Raw genomic sequence first — 17,608 nt, forward strand, 5'->3', positions numbered from 1 at the left:
CCGTGGATTCATGTGCTGACCTGACGTGGCTTTCCTGCATTGCCTGGTCTGACTGACAGGATGTCACATTTTACTATATAATGATGAAAACTCTGTGTGTGTGTGTGTGTGTGTGTGTGTGTGTGTGTTGTGATGCAAATTGACCGATTGGCTAAAATGTGACTGATCGCTGTGGCTCCCCCTGTGGCCGAATGTTTGGGTTTTTCTAATTTTTGGTATGACTAAGTCATGGTATGGTATGCTGTACTTACTGGGTATGGACTAGTGTTTTTGAATTAACAAGTAATACATTTCAAAATAAAGGCATTGGTGACATAGGTGAGGCAAAATGGCCACATCTGTGTGAGCGTCTGTTGCAGACTTCAGACTGCTTTTCCAATTTGGGCTAATAAAACTGCTCTGATCGTCCCATCCACGCTGACAGATATAACAGATAAAAGTATATCGACTATGTTTTGATTTTTCTTCTTCTACCCGCTGATGGTCGTTCCTGTGGAGTAATTTTCCTCATGCAGAAAACTGTTTGCTCAGCGTCATGACCGAGGTCAATCTTTGATCAATCTGGCAAGCCATTCAACAAATCAAAGTTGATCTGACGGCTCATTTTGACGAAAAAATAGAGACCGTTCAAGCTGGCCTAAACAATATTCAGGGATCATTATCTACAATGAGTGATAATATATCAGAGATCCAACAGCATGTGAGTGCCAATGAAGACAACATTGGCGACCTGTCAAAACGTGTGCAAGCTTTGGAAAAAGAGAATGCCTACCTGAAGGATAAAGCTGAGGAAGCTGAGAACAGAAGTCAGTCCTCTAACCTCCGTTTCATCAATGTTCCAGAACATAAGGAAGGTAGAGATGTGATCGCCTTTATGAACCAGCTGATCCCGCAACTTCTCTGTAAGGACAACTTTCCTATGGCGCCAGTCATTGAAAGAGCTGCTTAAGTTTCTTCACTTCCAGGACAAAGTGAAGATTTTACGCCTGGCCAGGGCGCTCGTGTCCATATATATATTCAGTGCTAGTTTGGTGAAGAAACGTCGACAGTTTGACGTTGTCAGAAAGTTTCTTCGTGCCGCCAACATGAAGTACTCTCTGCTGTATCCTGCTAAGCTGAGAGTGATGGTGGAGGGAAAATTAAAAGTGTTCAGCTCTCCTGAAGAAGCAAAGTCCTTCTTCAGACACCTCTCCTCCCCGTCCGCATCCTCCTCTTCCCCGGGATAAAGTCGTGAGTAGTCCATCTCGTAAAGTTGTCAGCCTCGCAATTTTTTTGGCTTGAAGGATGACTTTTTGTTTTGCTTTTTCTCATTTCATTTTTTTTCTTAATTAACTAATAATGACTTTAGAGAACTTTTTGGTGAAACTACTGCACGGAGTCATGAGTGGGTCTAGGACCCGAGATTGTTTGCCACAAATTGAGACGTTGTTGCTCTCCGTCAAGACTGTCGCAAAGTCAAGACTGTCGCAGAAAAGCTCGACCAGGGATGTTTGATTTACAGTTATTTGACATGAGTAGAGATTCTTAATGCAAGAGTTATGATGGAATAATGTAATGGAAAAGGGAAAATGATATAATTTATATATAATTTCAGTTAATTAAAAAAGAGGGGAAAAAGAAAGTGCTCTTGTATATTCTTTGTTATTGCACTTATGATTATAAACTGCATGATTTTGGTTAATCAAATTCAGTCAGGTATGGGTTTGTGTGTATGTATATGTATACACATGTATGCTTATGCACGTCGGTATACAAATATAGATGCATACCTATAATATATTCAACTCATATTACAACAACAATGGAATTTTATGGAATAGTTTAGATGAAGAGGTTAAACTCAGTAAAAATGTTAATCAGTTTAAAAGGAAGTTTAGAAATGGAGTGTTTGAAATGTATAACAGGGAGGAGGAGGAGGAAAATGACGTAAACTGATGAGATGATTGTGGGGAAGAGGAGATTCAGAGAGTGACTGAGTGTGTGTTTTCATTGTATTGACTCTGTATTTGTGCTGTCTGGGGGTTGGACTAGATGAGCTTTGCTTCATGTCGTCATAACAACATACAGTGGTGGAAAAAAGTTTTCGGACACCCTTAAAATTTTACACAATCTCAAATATTATCATGAAATATTTGTGGAAAAATCTTTTTTGTGTTTCAAAAGGTGTGGCTGCATTAGACAGATACAAACAAATACAAATTATATTTTTTGGTTTATTGTTTACAAGAAAAACTAACAAAACTAAATTCTTGACAGTTTCAATATGTCAGTTCTCAACATTGTCGGTATCAAAGTCAACAAATAACAGAGAATGTGTTCAAAACTGAACAAAAAATAAATAAACCATCACATCATCAAATTAATATTTAGTAGTCCTGCCATTGGCACGTAGTAGAGCTCTAATCCTGGCTGGCATGTTCCCCACGAGCCTTTCACACTGTTGAGGGGTAATCTTGTCCCATTCTTCTTGAATTACTGCTTTTAATTCTTCTAAATTCTTTGGTTTATGCTTTGAAACAGACCTTTTGATAATCCGCCACAGATTTTCAATGGGGCTCATGTCTGGGGATTGAGCTGGCCACTCTAAGACCTGGATACTGTGCTCCTGCAGCCAAGTTCTACTGGCCTTGGATGTGTGGCAAGGGGCATTATCTTGTTGAAACATCCAGTTTTTACCTCGACGGAACAGTGCACGCGCAGAAGGGAGCATGTGGGTTTCGAGAATGGTACAATACTTGGTAGAGTTCAATGTGCCATCACAGACAGTGAGATGACCAACACCAGCAGCACTCATGCATCCCCAAACCATGATACTGCCTCCACCATGCTTGACAGTAGGTACTGTACATGCTGGAGATAATGCTTCGCCTGGCCTTCTGCGTACCCTCACATTAGTAGGAGGAAGATAAAGCTGGAAACTGGACTCATCTGACCACAAAATCTTCTTCCAATTCCTGGCTGTCCAGTTCTTGTGTGCCTGGGCCCAACGACGCCGGGCTAACCTCTGTCTCTCATTGATCAGGGGCTTCTTAATAGCCTTGTAGGACTTTAAGCCATGATATAAAAGTCGGCCACGTACAGTGCGGGTGGAACACTGGACACCAGTTTGGTTTGACCACTGCTGCTGAAGCTCCTGTGATGTCATTCGGCGGTTTTGCCTGCACATGCGGATCAGGATGCGGTCATTTCTTGCTGAAGAAACCCTTGAACGCCCAGATCTTGGTTTGTCTTCCAAGCTGTTGGTTCTTCTGTATTTCTGCAGAGTGTATCCAACTGCTGAAGGACTGCATCTGCACTTCCTGGCTATCTGGCGGCAGCTGTATCCTTCCTGGCTGAGAATCTTTATCTTCAGGCGTGTTTCCTGCGTTAGGTTCCTTGTTTTAGCCATTTTTGTGTCTGAAGAACTTTCAAATGTGCTGGCTTTATGTAGACACGAAGCTTGGCAACAAAAATTGTGTCTTTTAATAAAAAGAACGACCTTCATCACTGGTACCAAAATGACCCAATACTCAAAATTTCTTATGTATTTTTATGGAACCAATCAATTTCAAAGTTTCATCAAAGTTTTCAATGGCTTTTTTAGGATTTATTTAGTATTTTGGCTGTGACTGTACTAAAAGAAATTGCACTTGAAGACCTAAGAGTGATTCTTAATGCAATATTTCACAAATGCATGGGGTGTCCGAAAACTTTTTTCCACCACTGTATTTTGGTGGACGGATTCGGCATAGTTTAACCTTCTTTGAAATCCCAGCACCCGAAAACCTGTCAGCTGTCAGGGGGGCGTGGCCAATGACTTGCATTTTTTGCTTCTTTTATTTGTGTGTTTCGCATTTCTTGTTCAAATAACTTAGAAGTCAGAAAAGGCACAACCACATGCCCTGAGGAATTATAGTAAATATTAGGTCAGTCCAGTGAACGGTTTGAGAGATATGTGACGGAATGACACACACACACACACACGCACACACACACACACAGACATCGTGCATTGTTAGATAGATGGCTGGTATTTGTCATGGTCCAGAAACAACAGATGTCTTTGATGTCTCTTTAATTTCCACTTTTCTTCTCTTTTCCCTTCTAGTGTCTGTGCAGGAAAGTTTAGAGAGGAAGTTTGGGAAGCAGGGAGGGCCCATTCCCATCGTACCCACCGCTGACTTCCAGGCCAGAGTGGCTGTGAGTAACATCAGATTAATGCTGGTCAAAACTGAATGAATGATTTTTTTTCTACTTTTATTGGGAGCTTATTTATATCGAGTCTGCATTGCTACGTACTTGGCTCGCACTCTAAAGTCTGACACTGACAAAAGCTCTCAGCATCGCCCACCTACTCAGCTTATATATGTTATCAAATTAGCTGTCATTAACATTCACCTTCCTTCGCAGGGTGCCTCTGAGAAGGACATTGTTCACTCTGGGTTGGCCTACACCATGGAGAGATCTGCCCGGGTAAGTGATCACAGACCATAACACAGTCCAGCCTGTTTTAGTGAGCAGTCAACATATTATCCAGTGTAATAAACTGAGATGAAACATTCACCTTGCACTTAAAATGAGTGTGCAAGTAGTACATTATGACTGTTTGGGCTGCAGGGCCCGAACGTATGTCGCATACCGAACTGTTTGGGACAAATACACTACTTTGTAGCATTAAAAAGGTCTGTCGAAATTTAGATTGGTGAACATTACAGAAACCCTTTCTCAGTTTCCCATAAGTCATAATTTGTCCTATTTGAAATTGTAAAGGTGGCTTCTAGAACATAAAAAGAACAATGAAGCAGGATTTACACTTGTGTGGCAGACCCTACGCCGTAGTCTATGCTGTTGTGAGCACTTGTGCGGTGGTGTGTCTGTGTCACTCTGCAGTTACACCTCCAAAACACTAGTCGGCAATGGAGGTTTCTGTGAAGTGCTGTAAAGTTTAGTTGATTCAAAACACACATTAAACACACATTAAACATGGCTTAATAGAGACAATGTCAAACACAAATCCACAAATCAGCTTCACTATAACTCGCAGCATTCACAGACAAACACTTGTTTTTATCTGGACACATTTTCCCCACAAATACAACATGCTAATGTTATTAGCACAAGCCTATGGCATTTTACATTGTATAAATTAGCCTAGCAGCTAGTGATCTTTTCCTCTATTCATATGAAACCAGGGACAACAGCAACATTTAACAAAGGTAACGTTACAAAATTCAGCTCCATTACAACTCACAAGGTTCACTGACAAAACAACTGTCTTATACTAAACACGTTCTCCAAACAAATACAACATGCTAACGTTATTAGCACAAGCCTATGGCATGTAACATTGTATAAATTAGCCTAGCGACGAGCGGAGATTTCCTCTGCTCATATGAAGCCAGGATAAATCACACACAAGACTTAAAATGCTATTTTTGTGGAGGCTTTATTGTCTTCACAATTTATTGTTTCTTATCTGTGAAATTAAAGTAAATAAAAGCTTTGTTTCCACTGAGGGAAATGGTTTCAGCTTACAGTTACTAGTTATATTTCTGGGGAGGTGCTCAGGCTACAGTTTAGGCTCTACGTCGACACAGAGCCTACGCCGTAGGTACGGCATTGATTCAACGCCTAAGTATAAATTCCTCCTTACAGTGTTAAGCGTCAGCAAGCACAAGTCTGCAACTCCTGCTCTAGTCTAGTTGGTTGCTAATGGTACTGAAGCAGCTCTGTCCTTCAAGGCTTTCTATCAGAGATGTTTGAATTGCTGTCAGCCATGATTGTATAATATGTTCTCTTCTGCCTTTTCTAGCAAATCATGCGCACAGCAAGCAAGTACAACCTGGGTCTGGACCTTCGGACGGCCGCTTATGTCAATGCCATCGAGAAGGTCTTCAAAGTCTACAACGAAGCGGGGCTGACCTTCACATAAATGGCCAATCACGACCTGCACTTCCTCCTCCCCTCCACCCTTCTGCTATTGATCACCCTCTCCTGCGTTCTTCCACCTTCTCAGCAGCCTTTAGAACATATCACTGTTTACCACTGCTCTGTGGCTCTTGACACACACACACACACTCACACAGTGAGACATTGGCTTGCCTGGTATTTATCCTGTAATCTTTGTGCTGCCATTATACTGTATCTGCATCTCTGTATAAATGTTGCCCCTTGAGAAAAAGCAGGTAGGCAGTAACATCCAGAGAGAAGGAGAGACCCTGTCCCTCCCTCAGCCCTCTGATGAACCTTCATACTATTGTTGTCTGGCAGCCATGTTCAGGGCGCCCATTTTGTGATAGCTGAATGCACGTATGACCCTCCTGCTGCCACAGTTTCAGCTGACAGCACAACAGATGCCTTATTTCAGAAAGAGGTCTGCTCTAAAAGGGAGATGGCCACTTAAATTTACTTTAATGAAAAGGGATTGAGATTTAACTTCATGTGAATAAAGAGAGAATAGTAATTTTATTACTCTTGAGTTTGTCCTCACTCATTAAGAAAAGGTTAGTAAGTTGCCAACGCTTAGAGTTCCCGACAAGGATTTCTGTTTTCATAGTTGGTGTTTTTACTGTTGAAAATAGATGTTCTCCCCTCTCTCATCCCCGTCCTTTTTTCCTGCTTTCCCGTCGCTTTATCTCATATATTAAAAGCCGCTTCTCCCCGACTCCTCCACTGGCCAAGGAAGGGGAGCAGGGAGGGCGTGAGGTGTCACTGTGACCGCCCGTCCCCTGGTTGAATTTTCCTCAGTTTTAATCGTCCAGTTCCTCAACATTGAAATTATTTTGGAGGAAATGACTTTTTATTTTTACTGTATTCATTTTTTGAAAACCAATAAAATGTTCAGAAAAAACAAATTGTGTCACATCAGTTTATTTTCGTAGGATACTACCAGAGATTAAAGGTGTGTGTTACAGAGGGACTTGGCATACTACACTATGACTGTTTTAATAAAAACATCATCACATTTTTCATGGCATAAATATACTATCACATTTTTATGAGATTTTGTCTTGATTGTTTTTTAATGGGCTACTATACTATGACATTTTGAGTGGTCTACTATACTATGTTTTTATGACATTTCCAGTGGCATACTAAACTGCCACGTCTTCGCTGGCGGATCTAGGGCATGAGGGGAGTAACACAATGAAACACAGGGAACTTTGAAAAAGAAAAAGGCAAGCAAAACAAATAGCCGGTTTAAAGGAAGTTTGTTTAAAACAAAGCTGGGAGAAAAGACCACCAACGAAAAACGAGGTCAAGAAGGGAACCGGATCATCTGTAGAAAGGAACCACACAAAAAAGAAAAGATTGATCACAGCCAACCAAATATCACCGCACTAAGCCAAACTTTTCCTTGTTACCCACGTCTTGCAAACACACAACTGTCACAGCCCTCTGGCCCACTGGCACTGCTCCTCCCTCATTCATTCATACTCCTCGCTGAGGAGGAAGGATGTGGATCAGCTGCACGCTGAAACAATGGACGGGCACAAAACACAAAGGCATGTAACATATACTGTGACATTTTAATGACATTTTGAGTGGCACACTATACTATGACGTTTCTTCATATTTTTGGACATGCTATACCGTGACCTGTTTTTTCATGATTTTGGACCACATGTATACTGTGACGTTTGTTCATGATTTTGGACGACCTGCTATACTGTGACGTTTTTTCATGATTTTGGACAACATGCTATACTGTGACGTTTTTTCATGATTTTGGACGACATGCTATACTGTGACGTTTTTTCATGATTTTGGACGACATGATATACTGACGTTTTTTTCATGATTTTGGACGACATGATATACTGACGTTTTTTTCATGATTTTGGACCACATGCTATACTGTGACGTTTTTTCATGATTTTGGACCACATGCTATACTGTGACGTTTTTTTCACGATTTTGGACGACATGATATACTGTGACGTTTTTTCATGATTTTGGACGACATGATATACTGACGTTTTTTTCATGATTTTGGACCACATGCTATACTGTGACGTTTTTTCATGATTTTGGACGACATGCTATACTGTGACGTTTTTTCATGATTTTGGACGACATGCTATACTGTGACGTTTTTTTCATGATTTTGGACCACATGCTATACTGTGACGTTTTTTCATGATTTTGGACGACATGCTATACTGTGACGTTTTTTGCACGATTTTGGACAACATGCTATACCATGATGTTTTTTCATGATTTTGGACGACATGATATACTGACGTTTTTTTAACGATTTTGGACGACATGCTATACCGTGACCTTTTTTTCATGATTTTGGATGACATGCTATACTGTGACGTTTTTTCATGATTTTGGACGACATGCTATGGATGACATGTGCAGGTTTACATTCATACTGCACGGAGCAAAATGCCTCTTATTTCAGCTGAAATTTAATCATAATTTAGTTAGTTTTATTAACTTTAAAGTGACTTGCTATCAAGTTTCAATGTGCTCCACATTTCAGAGGCAGTTTATTTATTTTAGATGTTATTGTAGTGGTTAACTTTTGAGTTGCCGTCATGTTCACATTCATACCGCACGGCGCAAAGTGTCTCGTACTTCAGCGGCATTTTAAATCTAACATGGTTGTTGAGGATTGTGATTAAAGGCTTCAAAGGGCTGTTAACGCACACACTATTTTTGGGACAATGCTTCAAATACTTAACAATAAATTGTGCTAAATTTTGACTTGTTTCCTGAGTGTTTTCCTTTTTCAGACTAGTTGACTGGTCTTCATTAAAATTTTTGTTTAGTGGACAGGGAAACTAGTCGCCAGGAACATCCCTACTTGCTGGTGGCATTTTTGCACATCAGTTATAGGCGTTTTGCATGAAAGAATTCCCATTTCTCTTTTTGTCTCAGCTTGTGTCGCTGCTGTGATGTGGGTGGAAATGTGATGCCACACACATCTGAGCCCCAGGCAGGAATGAGCAACATTTCACCCTAAATCTGATGACAGTTATCGGAGTTGCTGGCTTTTGCGTCCAGCACTGTCAATCTACTCTGATCAAACCACACCCCAAACTCCTAATAAATAATCCCTGAGAGTGTGTTTACCTTAACTTTTAAATTGGATTGTTGCGTATCTGGTCATGAATATTTAATGTTAAAACAAAAAATACACACTAAACCATGAATGTGAAACAACAAGCAGAGTAAATTATTCTGAAAACAAGACACGAGAGTCATGTAAACAACGATCAAGCCTTCATTGTGTACGCAATAGATTTTTATTGATGTCTTCTGCTCACTTTTACATGTTTCTTCAAACACATTTCAATCACACAAATATTTTTTTTCCCCAAAAACATTTCATTTACAGAAAAAAGAAAAAAATTCTCCCCAAATCAGATCTTAAAAACAATACAGAGGACATTTTAAATCAAAGATAATCTTCCACACACAGAGAGGGTAGAGATCAAACAGCCAGAGGTCTGATGAGTTTGTGATGTTTCATCCTGCAGGACATGTACCTGAATGTTGGCGGTGTGACAGTGTCTTATTTCGAGTGGCTGAAGAATCTCAACCATGTCAGCTATGGAAGACTGACCTTCAAATATGAGAGGGACTCAAACTACCACCTGCTCAGTGAGTACAAGGCTGCTCTTTGTTTCCTCTATAACCTGCAGACAGACCAGAGTGTGCTGAGGTCATACAACACAATCAGAAGACACATTATCGTGACATTTCTGTGACACATTCTGAAACAATATATAAACACCAAAACAAATTTCCCTTGTATGCATGAGCACCAATGTTTATAAGAATCTCCCCATACGCTATTAAGTCGCCATGTCAAGGCATCTATATTGCTATAAACTGAAAAACTGCAAAATAAAACTCACACACAACCCAGGAGAAACCCTGCCTTACAAACTAAATACAAGTCAGAAAACACTTCTCACTTCACTTCTCCTTATTCATCAGGCATTCTTTCCCTTCCGGTGGTTGGGTTGGGTGGTGTGTCAAGAGTGCCCTCACCCTCTGACTCATAAGGATGTTATTCCTTATTGTTTAAGGTTAACCCTTCCATTGCTGCTGATAAGTCAGCTGGTTGTGGAAAATCTCTCTCAAACCTCTCCATTAGCTTGCCTTCTACCACAACTTTTACCTCAGGATGTAACCTTATGGTACCTGGCTGGGTCTCATTCTTGAGTATGATCATATTGTCCTGCTTTTTTTTCTGAAGGTCAGGATACTTTCTCTCCATTTCATCCAGCCATTGTAGTACACGTTTGCTAGAGAAAATGAGGTCGGATTTGTCACCAGTAGCCTTTGTGTCATAAAAGAGAGTGTCTTCATTTTCATGCAGTATTTCCTTTCTGTGCTTCTCCTTCTCATTGTTGTTGAGTTTGCGGTCTTCAGGGTATGTAAAAGGGTGACTTTCATTACCAGTACTATCTATACCTGGCCTGACCGCTTGTGCCATTTGTGGAAAATCGTCCTCAAACTTCTTCATCAGTACTTTGCCATGTACCAGAACCTTTACACTCGGATCTAAAGTTATGGTACTTTCACCTTCCTTGGACTGAAGGATGATTTTACCATCCTGTTGAGTTTCCTGAAGTTCAGGGTATTGTTGCTTCAGTGTATCCAGCCATTCTATTAAACGTGTGCTGAAATACATGAGGCTGCATGTTTGACCATCAGCACCTGTATGATAATACAGAGTGTCTTGATTGACACGCAGTGTTTTTTCTCTGAATGCTGCCCTGTCCCTTGTTCTCCCGTAGTCAAAAGCACGAGCGATACGGCCAGCAGCCATCTGTTTTAAAACAAAAAAAGAACCATTATATCTTACAAACTGACATGCTACTGATAAACGGCACGACACATCCAGTGTCCACTCTTCTGTGGTGTTATACCTTGTATTTCTCTGGGCGTTGTGATGCTCTGGATTTCTCAGCAGGACGGCAGATACTCCGGCTCTACAGCTGCTTCCTGAAGCCACAAAGCAAACCTCACATCAGGATTTACAATCAGATACAGGCATTATGAAGTCTAACCTACCCATAGTATAACAAATCTACCTGGGTGAAAATCCCCCCCCCCCCAAAAAAAACACTGAAGTAAATAGCGTGGAAGTCGCCTGTTGTCAATACATTGCTGGTGAGAATTGTACCAAGGTAAGGAAATTGCAGACGATATGAAACCATGTGCCCTGCCTGAATAACTAAAACACACTTATAATGAAAAAACTTTTTGTTAGATGAGTCTTTAAGAAAAAAACGAGGCAAGAAGAAGAGAGTAGTTCTAATAGGCGTCCTACTACACAAGAACATGATGAGGTAGGCTAATGTAATGCACTTGTTTATTATCTGTTATCTATTTCTGTATCAGATTGCATGAAAATAGGATTTAGCAGCATGAATTTTCAAAATTTTCTCGGGGGAGAACTCCCCATGAAATCTTTCTTTTTGTCACAACCAGGGGTGAGTGTACACGTGTTTCAGATCATAAACGGTTATGAAAAATTAGTACACGAAAAACATTTTTTTTTTTTGTTTGTTTTTTTTAGGGGGGAGGGGGCTGATACTAATTGTTGACTAACTACTAACTAACTGTGATAACTAACAACTAACTGTGATAGACAGTGAATATGACAAGAAATGGTGTGAGACCGGGTTTGGCAACAGGTCAGTAGCCTGGTTACAGGCCGCCACTCCGAAATACCGCCATTCCGACGGTCCGCCATCCTGAATTCTGGTCCCTGAGTCCTGACAGTAAGCTATGGTGAGCCTGTAGAAGCCGTATTTCCCATGCATGTCAGCAGTTTTCACCGGGGACACACGCAAATAATTCAGGCTGACATTAGGCTACCTGTTTTTCAGCAAACTCCTCTGGTAATTGTATTAGAAAGCTTGGCATATAGGTCCACAATATCTTATTATTATTATTATTGGGTCTTATAAGAGTGGGCCACAATGAGTACCGGATCATCAAATCACAGCATCCGCGGTGAGAAGACACGGAATTGTGTGCGCTTTTACGTATAATAATAATGATAATAATAATAATAATAATAATAATGATAATGATAATAATAAGTTACTGTGGACCTATATGCCCTGCTTTTTAATAAAATTACCAGAGGAGTTCGCTGAAAAATTGTCTGCCTGAATTACTCGTGTGCGTCCCGGTGAAAATCGCTGAAATACATGGGAAATACGGCTACTGTCAGGACTCAGGGAACAGAATTCAGAATGGCAGACCCTGAAAAAAAGAGGAAGGGCCCCCACTCAGATTAATGGAAATGAATTTTTGGAATGTTGACCCTTTGGAATGGCGAACGACGCCCCAGTAGCCTGTGTGCTCCATGCTATTAAAACGGCGCATTGGTTAAAAGGGGCCATTCGGTTGGTATTCAGATAACTGGGGCTTTACTGGTATAAAGCAATAGCATCACCCAGCGGTGAAACCCGTGTACATGTTTACACGAAAAAAATTACCCACTCTAAACGTTTAGAGATTTTTGTACACGAACTCACCCCTAGTCACAACAGGACATATTACTGGATTTTTTTAAGCAGATGATCAAACAGATTGATGACATTGACCTGACAAGGCTGCTAGTGTATTTTTAAATGACACATTAGTTTATAGAGGAGGGATTAAAGAGACAAAAAAAAAATAGAATAGTAGTCAATGAGGTTTGCTTGACTAAACATCACAGGGTCTTTTCTATGATACCTCCACAAGATCAAGTCATAAGGGCCGTACGTATATCACCCACTTTGCCCAGAATTTAATGAACATATTCTTCTGAAGATGAAGTGAAAAAGGTAATCTTTTCCATAACATAAATATCATTTACAATATCTGTCCACTCCTCTATTGTGCAGGGTTCATGAAGCAACCAGCACCTTGTGAGGGCTTTCTTGCAAGCCGATAGCAAAACACCAAACATATATTTGTCAGAACGCTTGGCCTTAAAATCCATACATCCTAAAATTAATGTCAAAAATTGCAAAGGAAGATCAGAGTTAAGTATCTTTTTTAGTGCTTTGTGAAATTCTGTCCAGAGAGGTCTGATCACTGGACACTCCCAGAATACATGCCAGTGACACGGTCCCAGCACCTGGCATCCCCTCCAGTGAAATGTGCCTTCTGCTTCGGTGTGATTAAAAAAATGAATAAAACACATTTGTTTGTTTTTGATTTAACTTTAAGACATAGGAAACAAATCTACATGATCAATTCTGTCAGCAATAATTTACAGATGAAAACAGACTTATTCTTACCGAGTCTGTGGCAGTTCAGCTTGGGTGATGTCCCTTTGTAAATTCAGCGTTAGTTGGTGTCAGATGATGTGAAGTGTCTGTCCAAGAGATAAGACCTCCTTTTCATTTATACACTGTCTTGTTCACATACAGCCAATCATGAAACAGCATCATCATTTCTACCATACAGGTAAGGGCTGGGCGATATGGACTAAAAGTCATATCTCGATATTTTTAAGCTGAATGGCGATACTCGATATATATCGATATTTTTTCTGTGACGTAATTGGAATTTCCCCAAAGCATTATAGCATAGCGTCCCTGTTAGTTTCATTTTTTTCAGAGGCAAACCCTTAAAAAAAACAGTCAGTTACAAGTTTAAGCCACGTGCCAAATGTCACACAGGCACCTTTATTAACAGAGGTCACTCTGCACTCTGCACTCTGATATCAAAATTGAACAAAAAAACTGTCTGCATATATGAAATGAAAATGCTCCTTCAATAAAATAAAACAAATCCCTTTCCTACATGACAAAAATACACACAGCAATTAATTCAAAAATACACTGTGTTACAATTTTAACAGTAACAGTAAACAGCTTTATGGTCTGAGTCGTAGCACGTATTCTTACACTCTCCTCGTATTGCTATGAATATTATGGACAATATTGCCCCCATGAAGGTCAAAGTTGTCTCTGGTAAGAAAAAAACCACCATGGAGGAACGCCACACGGGTAAAAGCTCAAAAAAGAAAATGTAGAAAAGCAGAACGCAGGTGGCGAAAAACCAAACTCCAGGTTCATTATGACATCTATAAGGAAAGTCTGCACATCTATAACTTGGAGCTAAAAAGGGCGCGGCAGTCCTTTTTCTCTGAGATTATCAACAAAAATAACAACAATGCACGGACTTTATTTACTGTTGTTGACAGACTGACAAACCCATCGGCATCAGTCCCTCCTGAACTGCTATCCACCAAGGCATGCAATGACTTTGCTTCTTTTTTCACAGACAAGATTTTAAAGATAAGACAGACAGTCTGTAACTCCAACACAGTGGCTATTTCACCTGTGCCTCACAAGACTACTCCAGTTAATTTGACACTTTTTCACCCATTAAATTATGCTACTTTGACAGACATAGTTAGGAACCTTAGGTCCACTACCTGCTGCCTTGACACTCTGCCTACAAGCTTTTTTAAAGATGTTTTAACTGCATAGCATCAGATATACTACAGATAGTCAACTGTTCTCTTCAGTCAGGCCTTTATCCAACGGCCCTGAAGACCGCAGTCATTAAACCTCTCTTAAAAAAGCCTAATCTGGATGCCTCAGTAATAAATAACTACAGGACCATATCAAACCTACCATTTTTAGGAAAGATCATTGAAAAGGTTGTTTTTCAGCAACTTAACACCTTCTTGGAGCAAAACAATTCCTTTGATGCCTTTTAGTCTGGATTTCGAGCACTGAGACTGCACTTGTAAAAGTTTTAAATGACATTCATCTGAGCATTGACGCATTAAAGATTTCAGTTCTGGTATTACTGGACCTCAGTGCTGCATTCGACACAGTTGACCATAAGATACTGCTCGACAGACTAGAAAAGTTTGTGGGACTTTCTGGCACTGTGCTAAATTGGTTTAAATCTTATTTATAAGACAGGGATTTCTTTGTGTCACTTGGCAATTATGAATCTGTGCGAACAAAGATTACATGTGGAGTTCCTCAAGGGTCCATTCTTGGGCCTCTTCTGTTCAACATCTATATGCTCCCTCTTGCTCAGATTATGGAATATCATAACCTCTCCCACCATACTTATGCAGATGACACACAACTTTACATAACAGTGTCACCAGATGACTACAGTCCCCTACATCTGCTAAATAAGTGCATTGACAAAATCAATACGTGGATGTGCCAGAATTTTCTACAACTAAACACAGACAAAACTGAGATAGTTGTTTCTGGCCCCAAAGAACAAAGATCAATAGTCAGTGCTCACCTTGACGACATGACACTAAAACCTACAAATCAAGCCAGAAATCTTGGTGTAGTTCTGGACTCAGACCTAAATTTCAATAGTCACATTAAGACAATTACTAAATCAGCCTACTACCACCTTAAAAACATAGCAAGAATAAAATAATTTCTGTCCAAACAAGATACAGAAAAACTTGCTCATGCTTTCATTTTCAGCAGGCTGGACTATTGTAACGGTGTCTTCACAGGCCTCAGACTATATCTGACTGAGCCTTAATGAAAGCTGTTGTCTTGTGTTTGAAAAAAAAAAAAAAACCTTACAGTCAAACACAGTTTATTCAGCCTGTGTAGCTGAGGGGACAGGACAAACTGATATGATGCTGATTTACAGGAGAATTCATGTAAAATGGAGGTTAAACCATGTAGATAAACTACAGATTGCCTGTAAAGCATTTTAATAAATTAATCTATCATAATTAAAACAACTAGAGACTGAAAACAAACTGATATATGGGTCTGATCACTTTTTTAATGAACTGTCATCATTCCAGACAAAACGTGATTTAGAAAAAACATAAAAGTTGTGAGTGCTTAGTGTCCACCTCCCCTCCCCCCACTGTTCACATGATAACGACATAACTGCTCTCATTCTGCTGGTTTCAACTGGTGTATTTTTCTGGGGAATCGCGGTGAGAACGGCCACAGTAAAGATATTAGAATATCCTGCAGGTCAAAGCATCGCTCTTTTGTTTTGAGGTGAATTTATTTCAGAGGATTACCTAGCAGTATAATGTACAATGGGCGCGGTCATCTGTTTCAGAGCAGCGCAGCTCATCAGACTAGTTCATATTATTGTAGCGCAGTGTGTGGTGACACACACAGAAAATATGGATCACTTTGAAATGACTGAGTGATTCTGTGTGCCAGTCTGAGTTCTCCAGATATCGCCAGATATCTCCAGATATCGCCCAGCCCTAATACAGGTCATATAAAACAAGAGATGTCAAGTTGTAAAACTGGATGAGCTGGATGAGCTGTCACGGTTTAGTGTTCTCATCAAAGCGTAAGAGCTGCAGGCTAAACTTTTTACTGGCAATCATCGTGCTGTATACAAAGCCATGAATTAGCCCTATCTTGTAAATAGTTGACTTGTAAATAAGTTTTTAACCTTAACTTATTATCTACATTTGAATCAAATATTCCTTAATATATTAACTTAAACATGTACATAATCAAATTAAACAACTTACCACATTAATTTATCAGTCCTTTTCCGTGGATTCATGTGCTGACCTGACGTGGCTTTCCTGCATTGCCTGGTCTGACTGTGTGACTCTGTGTGTGTGGGTGTGTTCATACTGTCAATGATAACTTCCAGCTGTTGTCTTTCCTTCCTTATTCCACTGCAGGCAGTGGCCAATGACTTGCATTTTTTGCTTCTTTTATTTGTGTGTTCCGCATTTATGGTTCAAATAACTTAAAAGTCAGAAAAGGCACAACCACATGCCCTGAGAAATTATAGTAAATATTAGGTCAGTCCAGTGAACGGTTTGAGAGATATGTGACAGAATGACACACACACACACACACACACACACACACATCGTGCATTGTTAGATAGATGGCTGGTATTTGTCATGGTCCAGTAACAACAGATGTCTTTGATGTCTCTTTAATTTCCTGTTTTCTTCTCTTTTCCCTTCTAGTGTCTGTGCAGGAAAGTTTAGAGAGGAAGTTTGGGAAGCAGGGAGGGCCCATTCCCATCGTACCCACCGCTGACTTCCAGGCCAGAGTTGCTGTGAGTAACATCAGATTAATGCTGGTCAAAACTGAAAGAATGATTTTTTTTTCTACTTTTATTGGGAGCTTATTTATATCGAATCTGTATTGTTACGTACTTGGCTCACACTCTAAAGTCTGACACTGACAAAAGCTCTTGGCATCACCCACCTACTCAGCTTATATATGTTATCAAATTAGCTGCCAGCACTGAACAATATGACTGTGGTTCGTTAGATTTTTACCTTAGGCAAGATATGACACAGCAATCAAACTTGATATTCACCCAGATTTGCTATAAAAACTAGATGTATTTCACTTTTTCACCAGTAGGGCGCAGCCATCTTAAAACAAGCTAGTTAGTGACGTCACGCGAATGGTTCGGCTCTGTCGTTCTCTGTTCGCCGGTAGGAGTTAGTGAAGTGGTTGGCAAAATGGATGCTGGTAGAGAAAGCAAAGGAGACGACAAAAGGAGAACCCGAGGAGGATCATTTTGTATTGCTCCTGGGTGTTCAAATGAGTTTTATCGACTTAAAGAAGGTGGTAAACTGGTCCATTTTCACGTCCTTCCTGTGAGGAGACCACAAGTGATGCGCCGCTGGCTGTCTGCTTTGAAACGC

The 17,608-nt window shown here is 40.2% G+C and overlaps 1 protein-coding gene and 1 long non-coding RNA gene across 2 annotated transcripts in view; one reads left to right on the forward strand and one right to left on the reverse strand.

Annotated features, from left to right (window-relative positions):
* Positions 1 to 6,833, forward strand: part of LOC117247261 (glutamate dehydrogenase, mitochondrial) — a 39,821-nt gene extending 32,988 nt beyond the window's left edge. Inside the window, exons 11-13 of the mRNA XM_078163279.1 lie at positions 4,088 to 4,179; positions 4,390 to 4,452; positions 5,792 to 6,833. Of these exons, the coding sequence (XP_078019405.1) occupies positions 4,088 to 4,179; positions 4,390 to 4,452; positions 5,792 to 5,911 (275 nt within the window). The 3' untranslated portion in view covers positions 5,912 to 6,833. The remainder of the gene's footprint in view (positions 1 to 4,087; positions 4,180 to 4,389; positions 4,453 to 5,791) is intronic.
* Positions 6,834 to 9,217: 2,384 nt separating this feature from the next.
* LOC144459390 (uncharacterized) lies at positions 9,218 to 16,614 on the reverse strand. The gene is made up of 4 exons (XR_013488361.1): positions 16,460 to 16,614; positions 13,248 to 13,324; positions 10,872 to 10,947; positions 9,218 to 10,771 (listed from the first exon to the last, which is right to left on the reverse strand). It is a non-coding gene; the product is annotated as an uncharacterized LOC144459390 (long non-coding RNA).
* Positions 16,615 to 17,608: the final 994 nt, after the last annotated feature.

This window comes from Epinephelus lanceolatus, chromosome 21, assembly GCF_041903045.1.
Source record: "Epinephelus lanceolatus isolate andai-2023 chromosome 21, ASM4190304v1, whole genome shotgun sequence".
Classification (NCBI taxonomy): domain Eukaryota; kingdom Metazoa; phylum Chordata; class Actinopteri; order Perciformes; family Serranidae; genus Epinephelus; species Epinephelus lanceolatus.